This window comes from Prenolepis imparis, unplaced genomic scaffold, assembly GCF_030444845.1.
Source record: "Prenolepis imparis isolate NDT839.2.m4 unplaced genomic scaffold, iyPreImpa1.0 SCAF_5, whole genome shotgun sequence".
Classification (NCBI taxonomy): domain Eukaryota; kingdom Metazoa; phylum Arthropoda; class Insecta; order Hymenoptera; family Formicidae; genus Prenolepis; species Prenolepis imparis.
The window spans coordinates 19437650-19450944 of NW_028141163.1; the positions used below are offsets into that span (position 1 = coordinate 19437650).

General features: G+C 35.4%; 2 protein-coding genes across 3 annotated transcripts; one reads left to right on the forward strand and one right to left on the reverse strand.

Annotated features, from left to right (window-relative positions):
- The first annotated feature begins 4500 nt into the window (after positions 1-4500).
- Positions 4501-7227, forward strand: LOC145935988 (uncharacterized). Of its 2 annotated transcripts, XM_083037832.1 has the most exons (8): positions 4501-4660; positions 4807-5005; positions 5194-5382; positions 5634-5763; positions 5923-6138; positions 6296-6381; positions 6482-6658; positions 6733-7227. In XM_083037832.1, exons 1-7 carry the CDS (start codon positions 4641-4643, stop codon positions 6653-6655), a joined length of 1014 nt encoding a protein of 337 aa, XP_082893958.1. In that variant the 5' UTR covers positions 4501-4640; the 3' UTR covers positions 6656-6658; positions 6733-7227. The 2 variants fall into 2 exon arrangements, with proteins under 2 accessions (XP_082893958.1, XP_082893959.1); XM_083037833.1 differs by lacking the exon at positions 6733-7227 and having other exon boundaries at positions 6296-6416; positions 6482-6620.
- Positions 7228-9664: 2437 nt separating this feature from the next.
- Positions 9665-12165, reverse strand: LOC145936486 (uncharacterized). Its single transcript, XM_083038744.1, has 3 exons — positions 12156-12165; positions 11321-11881; positions 9665-11181 (listed from the first exon to the last, which is right to left on the reverse strand). The coding sequence occupies exons 1-3, from the start codon at positions 12163-12165 to the stop codon at positions 9665-9667; spliced, it is 2088 nt and encodes a 695-aa protein (XP_082894870.1).
- Between the last annotated feature and the right edge of the window lie 1130 nt (positions 12166-13295).

Consider the following 13295-nt stretch of genomic DNA (forward strand, 5'->3'; position numbering starts at 1 on the left):
AGAAAATCCCAACCAACTTCAACGAACACGTGCGGCGAAAGAATTAGGTCTCTCTGTTCGTACATCTAAATTTTCCGCTAAAATAACGGCTGATAAAGATTATGGACCAAATGTAGAACGGCCAGATATCGAAGGTAATATGTACGAACAGCTGAGACTTAATCATTATGAAATGTTATTAGATCAACAACGTAATTGTGCTGTATTGGAGTGTGCTACACGGGATCAGCATGAAAACCCGGAGTGGCACAACGTACGGCAAAATCTTCTCATTGCTTCAAACTTTGGAAAGGTTTGTAGCAGAAGAGAAACAACTTCGTGCCAAAATCTTGTGAAAGCAATTCTTTATCCTCCTTGATTGACGAGCGCGGCTGTTGAGTGGGGTAAAGAAAAAGAGATGATGGCACGAGAGCAATTGCAGATGGAATTAGGGATAAAAATTAATAATTGTGGTATATTTATAGATGAAACTATTACATATCTTGCCGCGACGCCTGACGACATTGTCGGAGACGATACTATCGTTGAGATTAAATGTCCTTATGCGGCGCGGCATATGTCTCCTATCACTGCAATGCTCAATAAGATTTCACATATTTATAGAATATTTGATAAAACGGATGACATTCGAATGAATCAAAGACACGCGTACTACTTCCAAGTGCAGGGACAACTCCACATAACTCAAAGAAAGTATTGCATTTTTGCTGTGTGGACACCCTTTGGATTGAAGTACACGATTGTCGAGCGTGATGACAGATTTTGGGAAACAAAAATGTCAGCACTGCTTAAACGATTCTACGAGGACTGCTTGGTTCCTGAAATAATAGATAGTAGAGTAGCAAGAAATATGCCTATTCGGGAACCGCAGTATGTCATCGAAGCACAAGCGGCTCGGAAAAATGACATAAAAGTGGAAAGTGTTATCGAAAGCACTACTACCACTGTTGCTATTCCAGAAATAGAGCAAGATGACGATTGCATTATAACTGATTACTCGAATGAAAAACGAGATGTAACTGAGGATGACATAAAAAGACTAAGAAAAATGTTAGATGATGTGATACCTTCTCTTTTATTAGTAAAGAATAATGTTTTGCCCATAGATAGTAAATTAAATGATGAATCGTTAGATTTATTTTTACGCATTGTAAGAGAGACTTCTTGCTTTGAAACACAAAGTGTGTTATATTTAGAATACCCGCACATAATTGAAGCTAGTCGTAGCAATAAAAGCTTACAAATTATTGACGGAAATTGCACAGATTATTGGCGATGCATTTATTTTGATGGCACCAAACTTCACGTGTATGACAGCCTAGCTGGTACTACGTACGATAAATTGGCTGCTAAAGAAAAAGAATATATTCGCCTTCGTTATCCCAAGATTAACAAATATGATATAATTTTCGAAGAGGTACAAACACAACCGGATTGTACCTCTTGTGGAATTTATGCTACGGCTTTCGCTACAACTGTAGCCTTGAAAGGAAATCCTTGTAATAAAAAATATTCCAGTGACGTAAAATGCATGAGACGTCATTTAATTAAAATTCTAGAAAGCAACAAATTATTGCCTTTCCCGAATTAATATTTTTCATTATTCCATCTTTGTAAGCTTTTATTGCTGCCATTATGCAAAAATAAGCAATGATAAAATAAGATGGTAGAATAAGTTATCTGCAATCGTCATTGTATAGAACATATATAGTAACATAAAAATCTCGGAGAGACGATAAAAGAATATTGGTTGCGTTCTCACGGGAATGGGCGTTGGAGGGGCCCATTCTATATTTTATATATGTAATATTAAATTTATTATGACAATTAAATTTTATGTTATACTTTTGTTTTGAAAATAGTGCATTGCAAATTAGATCGCAATTTGAACTGAGGTGATTGCGTCGCAAAGTGTTAATATCAGATAGGTTTTGTTTTGCAATGTACTATTTTCAAAAATATTTAGTAATAGGTAGATGAAAATTAAACAAATTACAAAATACAAGTATAGAAACACATAATAAACAAAGTTGCATGTAAAATAACAAGAAATATTTTATACAGTATACTTCCCATAATATGGTTGAGGTCACTTTGCAACGCAATCATTTAACTTAATTTAAATTGCGATCCACTCGAATTATTAATTCGTGTTGTTTATTAAATATGTACAGAAACAATAGCAATTACATTAATTTAAATTTTTATTAACTTCAAATTATAGAAAAGATATTAGATATTTAAATGTATGTTTATATGTACATTGCTTGCTATTGTTTACTGTACATTGTGTACATATTATTATATATCTTTATCCCATGAGATGAGTAATCGTACTGCATTAAAAACTTTAAAATAGAAAAGATCTAAAAAATAATACAATCAAATATATAATTAATAGAAGTTTGATTGCATTGGAAAAAATGGCATATATCATACTTTTACATTTCTTATTATTTATATTATATTTTTATATTTATATTACATATTTTTTTCAATATTTTGTATTAAATATTTATATATAACGATTTTCGGGATAAGAATATGTAACAATATGTTGTAGCGCTTCTATTGTTGTGTTTCCAATAAGCCCAAAAAATTATGATTTTATTATAAGTAATTGATATTTTAATATTATATATTTGACATTGTTTTCCTTTCAGATTTTATAATGAATTATTTCTTTATTATAATTATATTGATATTATCTATAGAGTTGCTTGTTGCAGATAGATTTGGAGACGTCTGAAGGGCGGATCACTTTCAGTGAAGAGGCGTGGATACCATTGAATCAACGCCATTATATTGCAGCAGGTAACGTATGCACAGTGGGGGTTTTAGTGAGTAAGAATCTCACACTACCCCGGAAAACCGGGGTGCCTTTTGAAGGTTTCCCCCACGTAAAAAAAAAAAAAAAAAAAAAAAAACAACGCTACTGCCATGTTAAAAGCTCTAGCTTCAATCAATTAATAATCCAATATAATAATCAACAATTATTTTTATATTATAGTATATAGTATATTTAAATATATAAAAATATTAAAAAATATTTTTTTAAATTGATCAAAAGAATATTTTAAATATTAAAAAAATATTTTAAATATTCTTTTTTAAAATAATCTTAAACACATTTTTTTAAATATTTTTATATATTCAAATACTTATTATTATATAAAAATAATTGTTGATTATATATTCATTGGAGTATTAATTATTGATTGAAGCTTGAGCTTTATGGCACAAACTGAACATCTTGTACATTGTCTGCATAATATTTCACTTATTTATTTAGAAAATATATAATATATAAGTTTATATATATACACGCACACACACACACAGATATGACAAGCGTTTAGATTTTTTTTTTCGATTATTGATGTTATATTGTGTAATCTCTCTCTCTCTCTCTCTCTCTCTCTCTCTCTCTCTCTCTCTCTCTCTCTCTCTCTCTCTCTCTCTCTCTCTCTCTCCCTCTCTCTCTCTCTCTCTCTCTCTCTCTCTCTCTCTCTCTCTCTCTCTCTCTCTCTCTCTCTCTCTCTCTCTCTCTCTCTCTCTCTCTCTCTCTCTCTCTCTCTCTCTCTCTCTCTCTCTCTCTCTCTCTCTCTCTCTCTCTCTCTCTCTCTCTCTCTCTCTCTCTCTCTCTCTCTCTCTCTCTCTCTCTCTCTCTCTCTCTCCCCCCCCCCCCCCCTATATACATAAATACTATTATAACGTGAAAGAACTTACGAGTAACGTTATGATGGCTTAATGCAAGAATATTCAATCTCGTAGAAAACTTGAGTTCAAATATATCAATATCAATTTTTTATAATATATTGGAATATACAAAAATCATAGAAATATATTTTTTAAAGGCGATATATAAACTTAAAAATTTTTATATTGAAAATATTATCTATGATTGCTACAAGCTAATGATAATTTATATTCGTTCTCTTATTCTTGTCTCTCTATCGCGCTGACTATACATAAAGTATCGATAAAAAAGTATAAGCAATAAATTGTCAAGTCTAATAAGTACCCGTGTCTAACATATATTTTGTATACTAATTCACTCTCAATTTACTGTTATTATTTATCATTAGACAATTATAAAACATACATATAATTTTTAGTGATATATATATATATTTATATATAATATACGCACATATGTGCATAAGCATATATAAAATTTACAAAAAATGGGTGCTTATTAGTCTTGCTACGTTACTGCCTTCTGCTACGGAAGGCCAGTAGCGGGATTCTCTAACGTCTTAACGATGATTGTCGTTATCGTTAATTATCGATTTTTGTCGCTTGCGCGATCGACGATATCGATGTGACGTGATTCAGTAACTAAGCCTTAACGATTTTTATCGATGCAAGATTCGTTATTATTGTATCGACAAAATTCGGTAATGATTCGATAAATTTGACAACGTTGCAGTTTCTCAGCAGTAAAATACTAGTAACTTTTAGTGAAATTTACGAACGCAGACAAAAATAGAGCTGCGATGTCAGAACTATTCAAGTAAAGTTTATGGCTGTAGATAATTCTTGTTAGTATGTTCTGTAAGATAACCTTACAAAAAAAATAGAGATCAAAGGAGAGAATTGAAATCGCATTGATTTATTTTATTGTTAGAAGAAAGAACATGGCCCAAACTGGAACAATGTAAGTATTTATATTCGAAATATGTTTTAAATGTATTATTTATAAATTTACTACAATTATCAAGCAGAATTCTCGTCTTTACGTTTATATATTAACTCAATATTGCTGTAACTTATTTTAATAACTTAATATTTGTGCTTTTATAGCAAAAAAGCACGAAGTTCCCGGACAACATCTTTGCAATATACAAAGATGTTGGATTTTTTTTACCTGAATAAAGGCCTTGCCGAAGGTAAATTCAATGCCTTACATGGGAAAGAAATGGCGCAAAAAAAATGGATAGAGGTAACTGCAGAATTGAATGACATTGAAGGAGCAACAAAAACTGTTGAGCAGTGGCAAGTGGTACGGTAAATACTTGAATATTATATGTATATATATATATTATGTAGTATTATATGTGTATACATGTCTCTTGCTTAATTTTTAAGTGATTTAATTTTATGACAATTGAAATTATGCATTTTAATTTGGATTTGGATATATTCTTTTATGAACAGGAATAAAATAAAAATAATTCTATATGTGCTTAGGTATGGAGAGATTTAAAAAGTCGTACCTCTGTGAAGGCACGTGAATTGAGAAAGGCAAAGGCGATGACAGGAAATAAATCAATTAAGGAAACAGAATTATCTGAATTGGAAGTGCGAGTTATTGGGTTAGTAGGTGCAGAATATATTGAAGGGAGCAAGGGTTGTGCAGAAAGTATTCCGGAAGAGGAGGTGTGTGTGTGTGTATTGTGTCTGTATACACATATAAAGGGGAGCTTTCCAGCAAGTGACACAAGTCGACACAAGCATCATTCTGTCTTTGTTGTTCACTAAAGTTAAAAAGACAGAATGATGCTTGTGTCGTTTTGTGTCGCTTGCTGGAAAGCTTCCATAGATATTATAATTACTCATTTTATTATACACATAACATTCATATCGAAACAATTAGTCTAATAATATATTTCTTTTTTTCATGTTTATAGTCTTTACAAAATGAATTAATTCGTGGAAACTCATCGGTATTAAAAGATATTCCACAAGTATTAAATGTTTGCGATACTTTTTCGCAAGAAAACTTGCAAGAAGATCCACAAACTTGGAGCAAAGATAGAGGTAAACATTTTTATCAATTATATCCGAGTCAAATAAATTTTTGAACTCATTTACAAGTTAAGTGTTTCAATAAACCATGTATATTTTATTGCAAAAGTAGATTATAATACATAATTATTACATTACTTACATTATTTGTAATATATTCTTTATTTACAGTTGATTTATTAGATACCGACATCGGTATCGATATCACTCCCATCGATCATGTACCTGATGGAAATGAATCTGAAAGTGAGAACATTCCCATACAACAAAATGTGAAAAATGTTAATGAAAGACAGACGAAAAGAAAGACTCCACGTGTACTGTCTGTTTCCAAGCCATTGACTCTACATACTGATCGCAACATCAATTTATCAGTTTCGAAAAGATGTAATAAAGATTTTAATAGTGTTATAGTGTTAAATAATGTTATATAGTATTATATTGTACAAAAATTTAAGATTTTTTTTATTTTTGTATAATAACGTTACAAAATGTTTTTTTAACAATATATAGTTTCATTATTAATGTTTATTTTTAATTGCAGTAAATCGTACAAGATCTGTTGACCAACTTCATTCTACAAAGGAGCAGTTTGAAAATATTGCTCAGAAGCAAGCTGATGCTATGATAGTAAGAGAAAAATCTCGAAAACTGGACTGAAATTGGTATTATTTTTCTATAATGTATAATGTATAACATGACTATATTGTAATTTTTCTAAAATATGCAGATACTTGCCGAAGCCTCGAAAACTCATGCAGAAGCCATGACAGAAATGGCCAAAGCTGCTAAAAAATTGTCAAATATTGCAGAAATACAAGCTGCGAACGATGCTGAGAGGATACAAGTGATGGAAAAACTCGTGCAAGTATTGGAAAATATATTGCCAAACTACGTAAGTTAGAAGGTAAGAAATGTCATATTTTGTTCATTATAAATGTGAAAGTAATACAATTATTAATATGTATAACTTAATTTCAGATTGGTTATAGGAAATATAATTACAAAAAAACACGGACAATGACACATCGAGTTGACAGCAGTTAATTGAAAAAGACTGATTAAAAAGACTGCGCATTTCTGCAGGTTGCGTAAAGTATATGCACCAAAGTTTAAATACGTTTTATTTTATAAAAAAATTATGTTTTTATTTTATTATTAACATTTTAACATACCTATGTTAATTTTATGAAAAAATAATATGTTGCGTTACATAAAATATTTATTTTCGCTTTATTTAATTAATAAATAATATTACTACATTATTAAAAGATATTTTATTATAATTATTTATTTAAAACCATTTATTTTGTTCAAAATACATATTGCAAAAATACATATTCTTACCTAATTATTTACAATAATAAACTATTAACAAAACACAGTGTACAATTATATATGTAAATACATTACTATTTTAATTTATATACATATACTTAATTACAGATTAATTCAAATTAAAGAATTTAGGAAATTAGAAGCAATTTATAGATCTAAATATTATAAATCTATTAATATTAATATTATAACTATTAATATTAATATTATAACTATATATATCATTTTATAAATCTAAATATTAGAATTAAAATAGAACAATCTGCATAGCAATACAAATTTGTCAAATTTATATTTACCTTGCTATTATGAATTGAACTTAATTTAGTTTTGCTTTATAATTATCTTCCAAATCTTTCCGCAATGAGGCGATCTTGAATTCGACGCGCGAGTGCAAGTGGTCGCAGATTATTATCATTGTCATCATCATCGTCAATGTAAATATTGGGTATATTTACGTTTGCGTAATCTTCTAACGGATCATTTATACCAGCAGCAATTCGCATATTGTGAAGAACCGTACACGCATTTACAACTCTTCCTGCAAAACCAGGTTCATATTGTAAGACCCTGTGCTTAGAAAGACATCGCCACGTGCTTTTAAGTACTCCAAATAATCGTTCCACACAATTTCTTGCACTGCATAATGCCTCGTTGTACAAGAATCGTGGAGTTCCAACAGGCTCATTAGGCAAAAGAGTTAGTAACCAGGGCTCTAATGGATATCCTGAGTCACCTAAAAAAACAAATGTTTAAAATTTGCAACAAATATCAGACAAAAATATATAATATAAACAAAAACATACCAATGAGATATGTTCTTCTTTCGCCGCGATTATATGCACGCTCCATAACAGCACGCGCAGCAGAAACACTCCAAATATAAGCATCATGCCTGGCTCCAGGAAATCTAGCATTCACGTTCAAGATCTTGAGATTCGGGTCACATATCTAAAAAAATTAATAAGCATGATATTATTAATAATTATAACATGATTGATAAATAATTGCGATTTTCAGTACCATTTGCACATTTATTAAATGGTATCCATGATGATTTATATAAGCTTCTTCATGTTCCCTAGGAGCAATAATTGCCACGTGAGTGCAATCTATTGCTCCAATTGCTCCTTCAAATGGTTGAGGAGCATTCCGAAATTGCTCTCTTGCAAGTTGTTTGGCTTCCGGAGTCATAGGAAACTGCACCTATTGGCGAAAAAGATTATCATTTATTGCGTCTGTAACTCGATGAACGCATCTGCTAATTGATGGTTGACTCATCGAAATACCCCATTGTTCACCTACTGGGCGTTGATAACATCCAGTCGCAAATAATCTTATTGCAGACAGTACCTACATGTGATGCATATATTATTATAAATAAACAATACAACTATAAATATGACTTTTATTAAGTGTTAATATTAAGTGGAAGAATATTACTTGTTTCTCGACAGACAGTCCAGTAATCCTTGTGTGTATCAAATGAGGTGCAAGTTCATCTATGAGATTTGATGTCAATTCCGGAGTCAAACGATATAATTCTTTAAATTCAGCATCAGTCAAATGAAATGGATCTTCTATTTCTCGTAATATATGTCGATCTGCTCTTCGCCTGAGGCGTTCAATGCGATTTTCAAGATTCACTATATGTACGGCAAGATAAGCATCAGCCATTCTGCAAATAATTTATTTATTAATGTTACCTGTTATCTCTAAGTTAACAGCACGAATTTAAAATGAAAGAAAACACTTTGATATCACTCGAGCTTACTTATGTATTGCTAAGCTTACTGCTTTAACTTATATTAAAATAATCTCCCTAATCTATTAGTCTATAGTAGTGTAAACTGGATAGTAATACTTTAATAACTTTTTTAACTTTATATTTCCAATAATTATTTTTATATAAACAAGTAGTATTGTAAACCACTGCAAAATATAATTGGTTTTATAAAAAATAAATTTAACCTATATATGTATATACAATATATACATGCATATATATTGTATATATAATATTATTAGATAATTTTTCTATAAAATTATTAAATAAATATAACATGTGCCAGGTATTTGAGAATTTATAAATAAATATACATACCTGAAAAATATTATAATTACTTGTTGTACGATGAATTTTGCATCCGCTGAAGGTTTTACACAACTATTTTAAAATAAATCTTCACGACAATAAGTTATCGAGTATCGTTAAGAGGATAGCGAGACCCCCGAAACCCATCGTTAACGTAGCGACAATTTTCGAAACGTTACGATTTGACTTAACGAGAGATGTCGCTAACTGCTTGGTACAGAATAGCGCTTAACGAAAATTGTCGTTCAGTATATTTAACGATAGCGATAATTGTCGCTAAGACGTTAGAGAATCCCGCTACAGAAAGCATTTTCAGGCCGTATCTCGCGTATAGCATGGTCACGTGATCAGCACGGTAGAGGAACAAGGATGACGTGATTATCGATCCTTGTCTCTCTATCGTGCGTCCGAGTGAGCAATGCAATGGTGTGTGTACGTGTACATACATACACCACTACATAGAACCTGGGAGTTCGTTTCTCAGCGTTGGCAACATTGAAACCGGAGTTTCGCGTTGTCATCGCGAGAGGCCTCCAATGTCAATTCGGAGTTTGCCTGGGTCTCCTGCCGACCCTTAAGCGCTGATCCGATCAAGAAGTGGTCTGGCGTCAGTGCTGCGACGTCTTCAGGGTCGTCCGAGAGGGCTTGTAGAGGGCGCGAATTTAAGCACGCTTCGATCTGGGAAAGCAGCATGGCCATCTCCTCGTAGGTGAGGGTGGCATCGCCGATGACACGCCGCAGATGGTGTTTCATCGACTTCACGGCTGCTTCCCAGAGCCCGCCGAAGTGTGGGGCGGCCGGCGGGTTAAAATTCCATTGGATGCGGTCCGCTGCGACGGCGTTGGCAATGAGTTTCCCTTCTCGGCTCGAGGCGGCGAAGAGCTCTCGTAGCTGTGAGTCAGCTCCGACAAAGTTTGTGCCACAGTCGCTGTATAGAGCTAGGCACAATCCCCGGCGAGACACAAACCGACGCAAGGCGGCGAGGAAGGCCTCGGCGGAATAATCCGAGGCGACGTCTAGATGAACGGCTCTGGAGGATAAACAGATGAAAACTGTTATGAAGGCCTTACTCGTCTTGTGACCCCGGCCCTCGCTGCTTTGTAACCGGTCCGGCGTAATCGATCCCCGTGTGTAAGAAGGGACGGCCCGGCGTAACTCTTGGCGCCGGAAGGTCGCCCATCGGCGGTTGCTGGGTGCCCGCCAGCGCTGACAAGTCAGGCAACGTCGTATAGCTCCCTTGACTAGGGAGCGTCCTCGAGGAACCCAATAGGTTTGGCAGATGGTGTTTAGCGTCAGCTGGATGCCGCCGTGGAGGGTCTTCTGGTGATGCTCCTCAATGATTAACTGGGTGAGCCGGGACGAGCTTGGCAGAATGAGCGGGTGCGTGATGTCGTCGGTCAAGTGAGCGTGTCGCAGCCGCCCGCCGACCCGGAGAAGGCCCGCCTGATCCAGGTAAGGATTCAGAGTTCGTAATGAACTGCGTGATGACAGTGGTCTCTGCTTCTTCAAGAGCTTAACTTCTTCCTTGAATTTGGCAGCTTGGACGGTGCGGACCCAGGCGAGGCGAGCTTTGTCGATCTCGGAGGTCCCCAGGATTTGAGCGTTGCTGACTCGGATAGGGGAGCGCTCTCGCAACCACCGGCGGCACCAAGCTGAGATCCTGACGAGTCGCTGCAGCGAGGAGTAGCGCATCAGTAATTCGGGATCCTCCTCGTCCTCCACTTTGACCAGGGCGGTGTAAGTACGAGCGCGCCTCTCGGGGAGATCCTTTTCGCCCTCTGTTTGGTCGTAATTCGGCCACGATCCGATGGCTTCCCGCAGCCACGGGGGTCCCTGCCACCAAAGTGGATGATCAATCAGTTCAGCAGGCAAGAGTCCTCGGGAGGCGCAGTCGGCCGGATTTTCACGACCCGGGATGTGATGCCAGGTCGCCTCCGGAAGCGTTGTCTGTATTTCGCTAACTTGGTTAGCGACGTACGTCCAAGAAGCAGGATGCCCTTGAATCCATCCCAAGGTTATAGTAGAATCTGACTACAGGTGAAGAGGTGTCTCGGCAGCTCCGATGAGAGTCTTCAGTTGAGAGGTTAGCCTAGTCAGGAGCGTAGCAGCCGCGAGCTCCAATCGGGGCAGTGAGACCTGCTTGAGTGGCGCGACCTTGGTTTTCGCCGCCACTAATTCGACCTTGGTCTCGCCCCCCCCTCCTTGTTCGTAGATAGACGGTGGCGGCGTAAGCGCGAAGAGAAGCGTCGGCGAACCCGTGTATCTCCACGGTGTCGGCGTGACCGCCACCTCCCAGCCACCGAGGAATGCGGAGATCCTCCAGACTGGGCAGCCCTTTGTGAAACAGCCGCCATCGTCTGGCCTCGTCGTCGGGAAGCGGCGAATCCCAATCGACCCCGAGCAGCCAGGTCGACTGGAAGTAAATTTTCGCCAACACTGTAGTCGGGGACAGCCAGCCGAGTGGATCAAACAATTTTGCTGTCAAGGAGAGTACCGTTCTTTTAGACACCGTAGTCAGCTCTAGATGTCGTGTTGTGAAGGCAAACAGGTCGTAGCAGGGCAGCCACCGCAATCCTAGGGTTGTGTGCCCTTCTCCGGGCTGCCATCCTCTAGGTTCCTGTAGTAGGCAGTCATCTGCCGGCACATCCTCCAAGATAGCCGTGTGGTTGGCTGACCATTTCTTTAACGGGAAGCAACCTGCTGAATATGAATACCGGCCTTTCTCTGTTAAACGCAGTCATGTGACAATTGAGCCTGCGTACAAGCCCCGGTTGCATATCATTATATAAATAAGTTAGAAAAAGCGCGAAGCATCGACATATAGAATGGACTGTTGATGGCAGTGGAAGGGGAAGCCGCGAGTAGAGTGAGAGGCAGATAATATGGGATATCCTTCGTCTCTTTCTAATAAAGTCTGATTGGTTGGTAAAAAATCGCCAACCAATCAGGCTTTATTAGAAAGAGACGGAACGATACCCCATATTGGCCTAGTTTACATCGAGCACTTGATACGCGTATCAAGTAGTGAATTTAAGCTGATCAGCCAATAACTGAACCGATGTACTAGTTATTTACTATTTGATACGCGTATCAAGTGCTCGATGTAAACTAAGCCATTATCTGCCTCTCACTCTACTCGTGCGGCTTCCCCTTCCACTGCCATCAGCAGTCCATTCTATATATGTCGATGGCGCGAAGTTATTATCGTTAGGATTATGTCGTTTTACTTGCTCTGTCGTCTTACTTGTCGTTTATTTTGCTAATTGTCGTTAATTTTGCTATTGTTGTTATAACAAGACAAACAAATCACTAATATAGCAATTAATTAGCGTTGATCTAATAATCAAAATGTATAATCTAATATGTGTCAATAAATATTATAGTATTTATTATAAAAGTCAGATGAAGAAAAAAAGGATTAAAAAATCATGTATTATTGCAACTAATAGTAAGTATGATAAACATTAAATACATAATATTTAAAATTAAAAAAAATATCCATAACATTTAGATTCTCATAAAATCTATTTATATAATTCATTTCTTTGTAATAAAAGTGCAGAATATTATAATTTCAAATAAGTAGTTATGTATTTAAAGTTTTTCTATGTTATTTTAGAAAACAAATTCAGCTTGCAACAGATTGCAGACAATTTAAATAAAGAAATTCCGAAAGTAAAGTTAACAACTTTATCAGGTATTATAATATATGTTAAATTAATATATAAATGTTATGTTAAAACTTTTACTTAACATAATTATGTTAATGTAAAGTGCTTTAAAGTGTTATAAGTTTACATATAAAATTATATTTACTTTATTTTCATAAATTTTGTTTTAAAGATTCTCCACCAACTGTCAATTCCAACGCTACGTTAAATGTTGATACATCAAATGTGATATTTGAAATCAAAGAAGGCACTTGCGTTCCTTCAAACAGTAACTGTGATACTGAACAGTGCAATATAAAGTCTGATTTTAATTTGATTAATTGTGATAATACAAATGACAGAGATAACATTAAAGATTCTGCGCATTTGACTGAAGATGCTCTTTGTATCGATGAGAATCTTAATACATTAGTTGTTAATAACAACATTGAGATAAGCGG